At 37.7% G+C, this 14,382-nt stretch overlaps 2 protein-coding genes across 2 annotated transcripts; one reads left to right on the top strand and one right to left on the bottom strand.

Moving 5' to 3' along the window:
- The first annotated feature begins 2,720 nt into the window (after positions 1 to 2,720).
- Positions 2,721 to 7,821, top strand: LOC110057539 (uncharacterized). Its single transcript, XM_020764134.2, has 4 exons — positions 2,721 to 3,069; positions 4,071 to 4,143; positions 5,913 to 6,332; positions 6,733 to 7,821. Exons 1-4 carry the CDS (start codon positions 2,842 to 2,844, stop codon positions 6,924 to 6,926), a joined length of 915 nt encoding a protein of 304 aa, XP_020619793.2. The 5' UTR covers positions 2,721 to 2,841; the 3' UTR covers positions 6,927 to 7,821.
- Positions 7,822 to 8,828: 1,007 nt separating this feature from the next.
- LOC110057528 (di-N-acetylchitobiase-like) lies at positions 8,829 to 14,100 on the bottom strand. The gene is made up of 4 exons (XM_020764122.2): positions 13,765 to 14,100; positions 11,763 to 11,993; positions 10,556 to 10,730; positions 8,829 to 10,193 (listed from the first exon to the last, which is right to left on the bottom strand). Exons 1-4 carry the CDS (start codon positions 14,077 to 14,079, stop codon positions 9,751 to 9,753), a joined length of 1,164 nt encoding a protein of 387 aa, XP_020619781.2. The 5' UTR covers positions 14,080 to 14,100; the 3' UTR covers positions 8,829 to 9,750.
- Between the last annotated feature and the right edge of the window lie 282 nt (positions 14,101 to 14,382).

The raw sequence follows: 14,382 nt of genomic DNA, 5'->3' as shown, positions 1-14,382 counted from the left end.
TCTCAGCTTTCTTGCTTTAATTTGAATAGAGCGCATTAATAAGCCACAATTTATTTACAACGTGTTGTAAAGACATTCGCAGTTTGAGAACTCGAAAGCGTTTTGTTGAAGGGTACAAATTACGAGCTCTAGCTAGCGGCACTGGAGTAAGCGTGATTCTCAGACGGTCCAAAACTGCATGGACACGAGCGACCTGGACCGTCTAAGAATCTGGCTACACTGGAAGAGGTGTGGCCGTTTCCGTCACCACAGTTCCATGACAGTTTTTGCTACATGGAATCATTTAGGAGGATATAAAAACCTGAATGCTACGTTTCTCTTTTGTTGCAGCGCTGTTTTCTCAAGATATGCGAAGTTTCGTGCAACATGTAAAATACCTGCAAATTAGCTGGTGTGATGTAACACCTAAAAAAATAAGTTTATTACAAAATAAAACTTTATTGATTGAGAGTTTAAAGTGAAATATCCCAGGAAATTTAAACATTTTGGATAACTTATGTGTAGGTGTTGACTCGCAATATCAGCATCGCAGGAATTTGGTGTTTATCCGTCGGTAGGAGATCTCGAGAAATTTGGAGCTAGTTTAGCTCAATACCACTTTGCTTCCATTGCGTGACAGTCCCTACGTAATATGCATTACAATCCCTGGCCAATCCCATGAATGACCACTTTATATTTGTCGGCTAATTGTTGAAATATCTGAGAAACCATCAAATGTACGCGTTCTCTTTCTTTAATATTTTGTATCAGCATTTTCTCGCCATGCAGGTATATTTCATTTTGCAATATACACGGCATCACTGCGATATTGACCTGTCTCAGGAGTCCATTGCGCACTGGACCTCTGCTTCACTAAATTTTGTCAAGCGTAACTATATTTATTTTCCACGGCTAAATATTCCCATACTCCCTATTCTTCTTTTCCCTCAACCTGTTTCCTATATTCCCCTTTCCCTAAAACTTCCATTCCTCCTCGGCTGACCCTGACCCTCTCCTCTCTCATTTCTCACGCTCTCACGGGTATGAGAGGCGAACCCAATTTAGGCCATTTTCGATATATCAAATGTTGCTTGGCTACGAGGCTTGAGAATAAAAACAAAGGAAGTTCATTATGCATCCCTCAACCTCGATTCAATTTCTTGTCTTGGAACTAAGTTAGGATTTTAATTTATCGAAAATGGCCTATTGATTACGGATTCAGCCTTTCTTCCATTCTCTGAGGGATCCTGAAGCGCAAGATCCCGTCAGATCCCGGCACCGTATTTTCATAGGCGTAACAACAGGGCCCGTTTGATTTAAACACTTGATGAGTGGTGGCAACTCATTCCAATACGTGCGCTTTACAATATACTCCCTTCTTCACTTCAAAACTAAGTACCTGAACTAAGTACAATTTATTGCTGCCCAAAACTCAGTTGTAGTTTTGAGATGGTAATGGTTTTGTTTTGGACAATTCAGAAATTCCTGATAAAATAACTAGCCAACCAACAAACAGAAAAACAACCAACAAACGAAATGAGCAACTGGTCCTTAGAAAGATACCCGTTTTAAGTAAACATCTCCCGTCCTTCTTCGTTCAGCTGCCATAGTTTAGCAAGAGGTAACAGGCTTCTCGGACGCTAATCTCAGACATGTACGCATTGCAAACTTATTTTTAAGATAAGAAACGAACCACTGAGGAATGAGTGATTACATGAAAACGGACAAGTAAATATTTTTTTTGTAACATGTACACCCTTCTAGGTCTACTAAAGTTACACCTATCTCTTTCATTATATTATTATATTAACGTTACTCTGGGATTACTTTACTAACGTAACACTGCGAGCGATAACTGTCTTCCATTTGCAATGTTTTACTCCGGTAAATATTGAGAACGCTTCGTTCCAGAGAATCAGTGTTGTGTCTGGCTACCCTAAGTGCCAGAGGGTTTTATGTTCGTGGTGAAGTCGCTATTAGTGAGCGGCGAAGCCGCGATCGTGGCGCGGGATACAAGAGAAAAAAAAACCCTCAACCATCCAGGATAGTGTCTAGCTTGCCGCCCCAGAAACAAAGCAGTGTGCCTCTTGGATCGAGGCTGCTGGAATTGTGGAAGTCGTAATAACGATATTATAACTGCTTGTAATCTCGATGAACCAAAACGAGTTTTACCAGAACGTAACAAGAATTTTTTGATGTTATTTTATCTTAATCGACAGGTCGGGGTGACTTGTGCCAGATTTCTTCAACACAGATAACAATGCCAATCGACAATTTGATTGTTTCTTACGTACAAACATCCTTCCCACAAATGTCTTCAGTTTGAATTTATGTTTACTTGTTCTGATTCGAATATCAACTGTATACATTGGGTAAACACTGGGGAATTTTAATACAGTATTCCATTTCACCAGGTGTATTTAAAACAACTTGCAGATATAATTAATTAAAGAAATGTTCCTGCGCTCAGTGTGGTAGACTGGACAAAACGTGGAAGAACTGAAATATTTGATAAATTGCTTTGTAATTTTTGGTTTGAAATAATTGTGAATTGTGTAATTCAGAAGTTTTATAATATTCTTTGAAGTATTAGGCCTGGCATCGCGTCCGTAACAATAACTGGACACCCAGCAGAAAGGCTAAGCCACTTTACACTGTTTTGACTTCCTGTGGTTTAAAAGCGCGATGCGCATTGGTCGCATCAAGGCGAGTCGTGCACGTGCACGTGCCTTCCATAACGCGCATGTCCTCGGCAATGTAAACAACAGCTTTGACAACAGTCCGTTTCATTCCTGCAGTTGATGAGGGGTACTTAGGCTGGTGTAGTTTCGAGCTGTCAAAATTTCCTTTTAATACTTAAGAATGGCGAAGTTGAAAACGAAGCTGCTGATTTTAGCTGTACTAGGTGTCGTTTTAGCTATATTTTATCCGAAAATCAAATCGGCGTACGGAAAACATATAAAACCTCACGCAGATATAGCGGCAAACGTCGTGAAATTCATCAAGGATTTTCACATTTTTGGTTATCACATTCCGTGGAAATATGTTCTCCCTGGGTTTGCTTTGTTCCTGGCCGTGCAGTTATTTAGGGTGAGTATTATAGTTCAAACGTTTTCTTCGATCATGCTTCTAATTTTTAGATCGAATTTCAACAAACTTAAGCTTAACTTAGGCTTAATTTTTGTTTATTCCCAATCAGCAACTCAATTTAGCTCAGCAGTGAAAATTGTCTTTTTTTCTCCAAGAGTATTAAGCATCTGAGTTTATTGTGTTGACTTGCAAAAACGTTCCGAAACCGCTAATGGTTAAATCGCGATTTATTTGCATGACAGTTTTTTTAGGCCAGACACCTGTCACAAATCGTTGTTAAAGATTGTTTAAAGCCGTGAACGCAATTTGCACTGCGTTGTCAATTAAACTTCCCACATGAGGATTCTTTTTTTCTTGGTAAAAATGCCTTTCCTGAAATCATATGGTAAAGATTACTTGCCAGATACAACTGGAAGGATTGTTTGGTTTCAATATAATGTTTACAAGCAGCAAATTGTTGTAAGCTGTTATTTTGAGACAGATGTGTACCTAGGGTGGGGTGGGTTGTGAAACTCTGGGCAGGAATTTCATCTTGCGTCTAATCAAAGAGTTTACTTTACCACTCGAGTTAAAAAGTTGGAATTGGAGAGTTCAAGAAATGTCCAAACATTGTTCAATATGTTTTGCTTCATACAAGAACCCTTATTTCCCTCTGTATTGCAAATGTAAATTTTCAGTGAATAATTTAGTAGTAACCTGAATTTACAAGCCACACCTTGGTTACATGTTTTGTTTGTGTTTCTGGGATTTTTAACAGGTACCTGAATACTACCTATGGTTTTGGAATATTTTAAAATTAGTTTGAGTACAAAGTTCACACAAATGTCTGTTAATGTTTTTCCATAAAGATCTTTAAAAAATGTAATTATTAAATGCAAAACACTATACAACTTGTAATTTCTCAGGTACATTCTTCAATCATGAAGACATTACAAAATGAACAGGAAGGTTGAAAAAAATTAATGTAATCAGAAGGCTGAAGTATTTTTTTTATATAACAGAGACGACGTCGGCTTAAGAAGCTTGCAGAGGAACAAAAGAAAAAAGATCAGACTTTTATGACAGAGGAGGAAGGTAGTTTTTATAATCCTTTTTTGTTATTAAAAGTATCCAGTTAATTTGTTTACAGATGCTATTTTCAGCCTTATAAAACTGGCATGCACTGGAAATGTCAATATCCCCCATGGAAGGTTTTTGGTTTCAACCTCCTCCCCCACACTCTGAAAATTACAGCTTTCTTTTGAAATTTTTGCTTTTAAACCCGTCCCTCCCCAAATCCCCTTGGAATTGTCAATGGCCTTCCTTGGGTTTGGTATTGTTTTTTCCAGAACTGCACAAGTATTTTTTTAAGACTGTATCACTGCAGTAGTAAAGGATACATCTGTCTCACATTCACTACTAAAAGTAACGTCCTGTAGACTGAGATGCCTGCAGTTGACTCTACTCAAGGAATATAAATATCCCAATTGAAACCAAAGATATCACCACAAAATGTTTATTACTATTAATTAAAAAATAACAATGAATTCAGGGTTGGCCCTGGGGTATGAGGTTCAAAGTTTTGTGGCTGCTCCATTTCACATGACCTTACCAAGGCCTTATTTGCTGGTAACTGCATTATGGAAGAGCATGGTGCATAATCAATTGCTAATCTCACACTTCTTGAGTTACATATAGTAGCTGCCACATGTAGAACAACTCAATAAGCACACAGTCAGTTGATTTGTGGCACATGCTGAAGGAAGGCTGTGATAAACTTGAACTGACTAATATTAGCTAATAAGCAATTCTGTCAATAGTATTATGTACTCTATTTATAATAATGAATATTTGAAAGAAGAGTTGATTAATATGATTGTGTTTTTGAGTTGCCTCTTAATTCGCACAGCCTGCATTCCCTCTGCTATTCATGAGAATATAAATCATGGCACCAGTTGGCAGCGTTTTGTCCAGTTGGGTTTATCTTGCCTCTAAAAGTAGCAAAACTTCCTCAGCACATTATTTCAATGTGTTAGTGACCCAAAATAAATTTTAATTTTAGTCTGTTTTTAAAGAATGTTTTCTAAAAATTGTCAAATCTCAGATAAATTTAAAATTGGGACTTGTCAGTCTGTTTTCCTTGTTTGTTTTTTTATATTTATTGTAAGCCAGTGACATGCAAATTGTGTTTTAAACATTGCTCAGTGGTTTGTGGTATGCACATCAGTGGGCTTGAAAATGAAATTTGGTATCTGGGTGTATACCTGCCTTCAATTGTTTACTTAATCTTCTCAATGCATTGTGTTGCAATGCATCTTCCATCTTCATTGTTTTCTCAGTGCATCTTCTAATTCTGTTAACTCATACAATTTCATTAAAATTAATTTAAAAAGTGTCACATTACATTTAAACATTACAAGCGTAAGTTGAATGGTTTGTCATGGTGGCTTCTGAATCTTCTGTCTATAGCTAGATTTTCTTTATTTGGAATCTGCTTTCTAGTCAGTTGTGGGTAGCAGGGAGAATGTATGGCTTTTCTCTAATCAGTTATAACATTTAAAGACTGTCATAAGTTTGTTTGTCTGAGTCACTCGTACTAATTTTCTTTTAATTATACTCTACTATTAATAATTTTAACCTCACACACCTATGTTGAGTAATGTTGAATGTCACGTAACTTTTAACCTTCACATTTTCCAGTGTTTCAGTCCTCTTGCCATAAGCAGACATCATTACTTCCCTTCATTAACAGTACTAACTAAAGATTTTAACATTCATAACTAATTGGCATATAAAATTGTGTAAATGAAAATATACTGGTCAGGGGTAAATTGACTTTGAAAAATTCCACCTTCCCCTTTCAGTGCATACCACAAACCATGTTGCAAAATCTGAAAACATTGACAACACTGTCCCACCTGCCAACCTATCAGATCTGTCAGCAACGGGAAACCGCGTGCGGACATACACGTATTGGCCTGCAACAAGCTCTGTTAATGTGTTTGAGCTAGCCAGGGCAGGGTTTGTGTTTACTGGAATGGATGATATAGTAAAATGCTACAAGTGTCAGGGCACCCTTAAAAAGTGGAAACCCGGAGATGATCCTTTGGAGGGTCACAAAGAATTCTACCCTGATTGCCCGCATGTCGTTGCCCTTGATGCTATTAAAAAGTCAATTAACACTGAAACCCAACTGGAAGACCTGCTATCTGTGTGCGACGGAGTAGGTTATCGTCTACGGCAATTGCGCACCATCCAGAGTAAGGCATCAGGAGTAGAGCCAGGTAGGGAAGCTGTCTGTGACACTGGGGAAACTTAAGAGTGTGTCAATAAACCCTCAGTAATGAGTGTAGGTGTTCCAAGTTTGCTGTTTGTCACCTCAAGGGGTCTCAGATTTTTATCAAACCCAAATCAATTAAGATTTCCATAAAAAAAAAAAAATTGACAAATTTGATTTCATCTATCCAATGTAAAAGAAATAATGTTATCCAGATAAAATTTGTGTGTGCTGGAAAAAAAAACATGTATTTTTTTATAAATACAAAAAACATACAATCTTTAGTGTAACTTCCAGATTAAAGGTGTGTAAATTCTTGGGGGTATAGAGAGTACTCTGTAAACAAGCAAATTTGGACCTTCTGAATTCCACCACTATTTTTAAAATATGTATCATTTTACCAACAGCTAAGAAGCATCTGACAGAACTGCAAAAGAGACTCGACACTACCGAGCGTACCATGCACCTTGTTATGAAACAAATGGAAGCTGTGACAAAGTGCCTGGCCAAGACACTCGCTGATGACCCAGCCATGAGTGGAGATAAATCATTGGCTGAAATCACAGAGGGGCTTGTAAACTTAAAGGAGAGCAATGTTTAAAGACCTCACAAAAATACAGAGCACTTGCACTTCTTCATACTATATTTATGGAAAAATCACAATATTAAATTATCTAGAAAATGACATTTGCAAGAAAACAAATTGGGGCCAATGTGCAAAGTGTACATGTATGATTTCATCAATGAACTGAATTTGTTCAAGATTAATACTGGAGAAGTGTATGAACAGCTCTGTAACAGCCTGCTACATGATGCAGCAACCGTGTTACAGATCGACAAAAGTTTTGCTTTGAATGCCAGTAAAAGTTTTTATTAGAATAAAAAAATTTTTATTGCTGTGTGGTAATTTCATATACACTGTTAACTACCAGAACTAAACAATGGGCGAACAGAAGTAATTTGCTTGGAGAGCAATTTTTACTGCTTGGTGAATTTCTAGTAACGAACTAGTCTAAAAATTGAAAAAAAAAAAGTTTGAGAATATTAGTGACAAATATTTTACAGCTTTTGTTGATAGTGGTTCTGTACAGTGGTGGTTAACTATTTATTTATGCACTTGGAAACAATTTATTTATATCCCTAGGTAAAATGTAATTGTTTATTCTTGAAAATAGACAATGAATATGAATTGAATAAATTATTTATTATTTAATGAATTGAAGTAGGAACTTTAGTCTTGCAGTTTTGTAAAATCACAAAATCTGTTTTTACAGTGATGTTTATTCCTTAGAGTTAAGAAATGATTACCAGGAACATTTTATCAAACATAGATATGTCGTCAACAAAGGTAATTGAACTTAACCAGTTATGACGTCATGTGAAATAACATACAGATGATTCAATTTCTTATACGATAGGCTTGATATCTTTCTTTTTAAATCCAAGTCTGGTTTTGGGCTAGCACATGTTAATGAAAATAAAACTTCCTTAAATTATCTTCTTGTTGTAGTATATATCCGAGACAATAATTATTGAAACTTTTATTGGCTTGACTTGTGTATAGCAGCGAGTTCTGAGTTTGCTCTGACTGGTTTCTGTAAAGGACAAGACTTGGATTTTGTTATTCCACCCCACCAAGTTATTTCCCCTGCACTTATTTACCAGACTTGTTTCCTTCACATTACTGGTGCTAGCCTGATTATCAAGCCTTCCTAAAGGGAAGTGAGAGGGGAGAACCTTTCCTCCCCCTGTACTTTGGAAAAACCTGACACTTGGGCTATATGAGTACCCATTTATATAGTACTTTCAGGGGTAGTGAGAGTGGAAGGCATGTTGTTGTAATGGTTCTTTAGCATTTTGGACCCAACAGCAATCATTTCTCACAGTGCCTTTCTCCTCCCAAGAAAATGAATTGGTACCATCAAACCAAAAGTCACATAGGCAGTGGGGCTAGCTGGGACTCTCTTTGCTATCTTCAATCCTCAGCGGGGGGTGAGGGGGTGGGGGTGGCGAGGGGTGGGGGCATAGGGCATTCACTTCGCTCTCCACCAAACTCTATTTCACAAGATTTTCTTCCTCACCAAGACAGATTCTATGTTTGCAGTTCTCCGGCACCTCCATGACTGGTAAGGTTGCACCATTATTGATGAAGACTCGACTAGTGAGCCATTAAATGCAGAGATCGAAACTTAAGGCCCTGCCAACACAATATTAGAAAAAGGCTATCCTCTCAAGCTGTGTTATGCTTCGCTATAGTCTGAGGCACAGTCACCCTTTTGTAACTGCACCTCTGATGCTCCGAGGGGAATAAAAGTCTCATGATCACGGTTACCATAAAGGCAGAGTGGCAGTCACTAACCCATACAGGGTTATTGGATGATTCAAGCTAAGGAAATGGACTGTTCTTTTTAACTACAAATTAAACTTTGCATCTGGGAGGGGTGGTGAAACCTTTCATATGTTTATCACAATCATATTAATACTGTCTGATAGCCTCATCAACTTTCTCTATTGAAAATCAATGTTTATTGCTTTTCATAATACACCGTACAGATCTCAAAATAGTACAATGTTGAATGTAACATTTGAAAAAAATATATTTATTTCTTAGCTGTTTGTTTATCTTCTATTTATTCATTTTTTGGTAGTAATAAACTAATATATATTATTGTATACTTTATGGCGTTTTAAAAAATACACTATTAATATGTAATTTTGGACAGAAACAAACACTTTTTTCTCACATACAACTGCAATAAAAATCACTGCCAAATATCACCAAGGGAAAGATTTCTATGCTATGTATATTTAAAGCTTAGGGACAAGTGGGTTCAGACCAAGACTTGTTCTAAATGCAAGGCAGACTTGATAAACAAAAACTCTGGTGTGCGACCGTTTCAAGTTTTTCAAAATTATGAGATTGTTAACTGCTGTGTGCATGGCTGACTTATAGGGCAATGCTAAATAATATGCTATATTTAGCTGCACATGAGCGTCAGAGATTAAAATTTGCATCAAAATAATTACCTGATGACTACCATAACAAAACACTGCTCATCTCTTAGAGATTCTTTTTTTTGGTGCACATACATGCATGTACCTAAATTTACGCCTTGCAAGAGACTTCAACAGAAAGCAAAAGAGAGAAGAACCTCTTAAATCCTCATGCAAGTGTCTACTGAAATTTAGCAGTTCATCTTATTAAGACATAGGTGAAATATAGTGTGCATCACATTTGTCAAAGACAATGGACTAAGCAGCATGTCCAAATGTGCAAACCGTGTGCAACATGCAGATACTAAAATTAAAAAAAATCAGAAAAAAAAAAGATCCACATGGAGATTTTCGACCCTTAAGAAGTACCTTAGTCTTGCAGAATTACGCCTACATGAAGCTTAAAGTCTCAGCAACATTTCAAAAGCAAGTTAGTGCTGCAAAGCATCCCACATTGCCTTGGTCTCCTGTTGAGCCCTCAGGATGTCGCTGTAGTCCAACAAATCTGAATTCCAGATGGCAACACCATTCAAATTTTCAGCAGATGCAAACTCATATTTTTGTTTAAGACTCTGCACATTATCGAACCAAACCTGATGTTTACCACCCACAGTGTCTTCATAGTTGAAAAAGAATGAAGCTGAATCTTCATCCCACTGAGCCTTCGCATCTCTGCTGAGAATCAAGTCCTGAATATCAGCATATTCAACCTGCCGGCCAGCTGCATCACTGCAATTCACACCACGGAATGGCACCCGCTTGATTGAGCAGATGTTTTCATTAAGTTCCAAACAGGGGTAGTCATAACCGTACCATGGTAATCCAAGAACCAGTTTTTCTGGTCTGATTCCAAGAGCTAAGTATTCTCCAATAGCTTAAAAAGAGGCAAAGAGAAAAAAATTACATAAGTTCTACATTCTCTATTTTTAAAGTTAAATCACTAGCTTTGTCCCTCATTTCTACAACAAAACAACCACAACAAAAACTTTTATTTCACCCCACAGTTAATAAATTCCAATGTTATAGAGGCCAATAACCCAAAGTATGGTCCCAGGCAAGCTCAATACAGAAAATCATTCATTTGCGATATTACAATACATTTTACCAGTAATCCAATGTTGGAGTGGAAATCAACCATGTTGATTGGCAGATTTGAGTTGTTGATTCTGTCAGCTTAAAGTTATATAAAAGAAATTTAGCCAAGAACTGAATTGAAAATAAATTCACATGCTTTACCAGCTTTTGTCTGTTTCAAGGGCGAGTTAGCCTTTGCAACACAATTTCCTGTTTTGATCTGACTCTGTTCATCATAGGCCATGACAACAAGAAAATCAACGACCTTGGAAAGCGCTTCAGCATCATAACAACGTCCATCAATACAATCAGGAGACCAGGCAACGTCGAAAGACACCTGAAAGATATTGATAAATATATCGATCAGTATGCTGGATAACATTTTAAGTCCAAAAATGTTGAACACCCAAACTTGGTCAAAAGTGGTTGCATGCGAGAAGAGCAAAGCACCAAGAAGAATGGATGATGGGCACTTGTTTGTCACGGGTTCTGATTGACTGTAAGTAGGGTAATTGGATTGGAAATATTTTGGTGCCATGATATACAGACTGAGTGCAGTACAAAGTGACATCAACTGATGTGCGTAACATAATGGCAGTTACATATTTTCTTATCTGCATGATCAAGCTTGGTTAAGGGTTAGCGTTAGTGTTAGGTTGGGGTTTTTGTATCATGTGGAGGCACAGTGGGATAATGGTCAGCGGGGGATTCAGACCTTGAGCTAAGGGGTGGGTTTGCTTGCCCTGCTGGCTTTTCTTCCTTATACAATTTTTTTACCCAAGATAAGGGGGTGGGGGGAGCATCCCAGGCCCCCCTGGACCCCTCTCCTAGATCTACCACTGACAGTTAGCATGCTGTACCCTGGGGTCAAACAGTCTGGGTTTGAGCAGGGGCCAGGCTTACTATGATGTGTTCTTGGGCAAGACATTTAACTCTCATGTCCCTCTCTCCATCCAGGAGAACAAATGGATACCGCAGAATGTTATGCTGGGGGGTAACCCTGTGATGGACCAGTATCCCATCCAAAGAGGAGTAGAAATTCTCCTGCTCGTCACATGCTACAGAAACTGGGATAAGGCCTGACACAGATTTACCTTTGATTGGGTTTTCTTGAAATAGTAAAAACTTCCTCAAACAATGATATTTAATAATTAAGTCAATTGACTTGTATATGCATGCACTGAATGAATGATGGTACTGGACAGCATCGCTTTTTACAGACCAGCTCCTTAACATCCCTCCAACCCCACACATACAATTAACAAGTTTTGTAGTCCATGACGCTTCTAAAGTGGGTGAATACAGTGAAATGAAAATGATTATCTCTGAATAGTTTTTTTTACTTATTGGTGGCTCATACACTGTATACCTGAGAATTCTTTATTGCTGAACGGAAAGCTGTTGCTGTTTCGTTCACTAGTTTTGTCAGTAATGTAACCTCTCTTGACCTCTTGGCTATTGGCGACTCAATATCGATATTCACTCCATCAGCATGGCGAGCTAGAGCTTCTTGAGTCAAGTTGTGTATCCATTTGGTTCTTACTTCTTTACTACTCAACTTTTCTGTGGGAAAGTTGGCAGCCAAGACAACTCGAACACCCTGCAAAAGGAAAATGAAAGTTGCATGTTCAGTTGTCAGTGGAATTGGTAAGATTAGTGCTTGATAGGAGGAGTATTTGTCACTTTCACCTGCAGCGCTGATCGAGTTTCAATTTTGGCCTGCTGAACTTGGGGCTCAAAATAGCAATTATATTAAAATGACACAATTTCTGCCAAAAATTTATAACCAAGTCACATTCATGTACCAACTAGAAGATTTACCAAATCGATGAGAATAGTTACAGCTGCGTTTACAAAGTTCAGGAACTCATGTTCAACTTTGATTATCAAAACAATAGCAAAATAATATTGCAGCAAGAAAGACAGATGTGAAACTTGGAATGAAGAGGTTTTTCTCAAACTAATCATAATGTTTCTCTCAAGATGCATCTTGTTTCTTTTCAGACACCTCCCATTGCCTTCTTGTGCCACTCGAGGCAGCACAGATTTACTGATTTGAACAGGTGTAAACAATCGTTCATCAGCTATTACAAACAGAATATACAAATATCCTGGATGGCAACAATGAAATGTGAACTATGATAATGATAACCTTTATTTCATGTGGTCAAATGTGCATAGCTAAATAGCTACTTTACAGACATGCCACAAAATAAAAATAGCAACAAAAATCTACAAAAAGTACATATTTACAATTAAAAATGAAATCAGTCACGAACTACCACTACAATCCTGATAAAAAGTCCTTGGACACTTTAAACTTTTGCCAACATATGGTCTTTCTGTCCATGTCCACCTCCCCCTTCCCACCCCCAACACAATGTCGATGTTGATTCATTCAAAGTAGACATTGCTTTGCGGAGGGGGAAGGGGAGGGGGGTTCGCAAAATTCAATAATGACTTCCCACTTCAAAATAATGGGTCACCAGTTGGCATTTTGTCAAGTGTCCCAAGGACTTTTGGCCAGGACTGTACTTTTTATAAATTAACAACTAGCGCAGCACTGACAAAATGAAAAGAATTTTGACCTGTACAAATTTTTAGCTTGTAAAAATTTTTGGTTTTCTTCTCATAATGCAAAATAATGAAATAATGAAAGAAAACATTTTTTGTTTGTCCTGACAGAATGAAGACACTTTGTGGAGAAATTCCTATAATCACATGAGAAAAAGAGCAAAAATAAATGAATTCTCACACAAAATAAGGAATTCGAAAATCAAAAACATTTCTATAAAGTTAACCGTGATGACTGAGAGGAAACTTCCGGTAAAATAATATCAAGTATCAGAAATTTGATTATCTTTAGTTTCATATTTCATTAGGTAATGTTACTGAGAAATCTGCGGCAAGGAAAATATTTAACATGCAAAGCGCCAAATTGTCGAGTGTTTTTACGATTGCCTTCCAACTCAATCAAGTAATCAAGATATTTACTGTACAAAGTAAGACTGATCGAGTAGAATCAATCAATCATTGTGTAAGTAAAGCTTATTTGTATGTTAAGCTTAATTGAACTACGACATCACATGATTTTAAAATTACAAAAAGTGAAAGGATTATTCTTAAAAGAAGCGTCCAGTCTTTGGCTGACGCATTTGAAGTTGTCACGGTGAGAACATAACAATAATATTTCGTTTCTTGTAAATTCCAAAGAAATGAAGTCAGAAATTGTCATCGCGCGTCCCAAGAAAGAATATGACGAGATTTCGCTCGAGTTTTGAAAGAACGCTTTTTGTGGCTCTACACCACAATAGTAGCCCTGCAAATAAAATTAACAAGATAACGGATAAATAAATCAATTGATTTCTTACCCTTTTGTGTGCTTCACACATCAGTTCGTCGTCCCAAGGTCTGAACAGAGCGATCGTTGTCACTTTCGTCCAGTCGTATTTTCTCCACACATTAGGTTTAGTGGAAAACATAAGAAATTCTTTTCCCGGAGGTCTTGCGATTGGTTCACATAAAGACTGATCTTCACAAGGGCATTTTCCATTCACTGTGGCAGAAAAGCTGCCCCAAAACAGGAGAATGAGGGCCAAAAATCTGCTCGCCATGACCAAACAAGCTTTGACAGAAAGTACCAGTTCGAGGAGTTGGAACTGGAAACGAGGAAGCTTGGCTTTCATGTCACGTGGTAATCATGTGACTTGGTCTCGGCCGCGTTAGTTACAAAGAAGTAGGTCTGCACTTCGTACTTGTGTGTGCGTTTTGTCCTTTTTGCTTTTTTGAATTTTACGGGTTGAGGAGCTTATTGGAAACAGGCAGGGTGCTGTTCCGTCACGCTGTTACTTCACTCTGTACCGTCGTCACAGCGTTGCGCCTTTTTTTGACGAGAAATATGTTCAGTTGTGAAAGACCTTTGGAGGAAGGGAGCATTTTTTTTTACATCGATGGAGGTCTTTGGTTCATAAATATCACATGCGAATAAA

This window comes from Orbicella faveolata, unplaced genomic scaffold, assembly GCF_042242905.1.
Source record: "Orbicella faveolata isolate gen_17 unplaced genomic scaffold, um_ofav_v1 contig_46, whole genome shotgun sequence".
Taxonomy (NCBI): domain Eukaryota; kingdom Metazoa; phylum Cnidaria; class Anthozoa; order Scleractinia; family Merulinidae; genus Orbicella; species Orbicella faveolata.
This window is presented reverse-complemented; position numbering and strand designations above follow the sequence as displayed.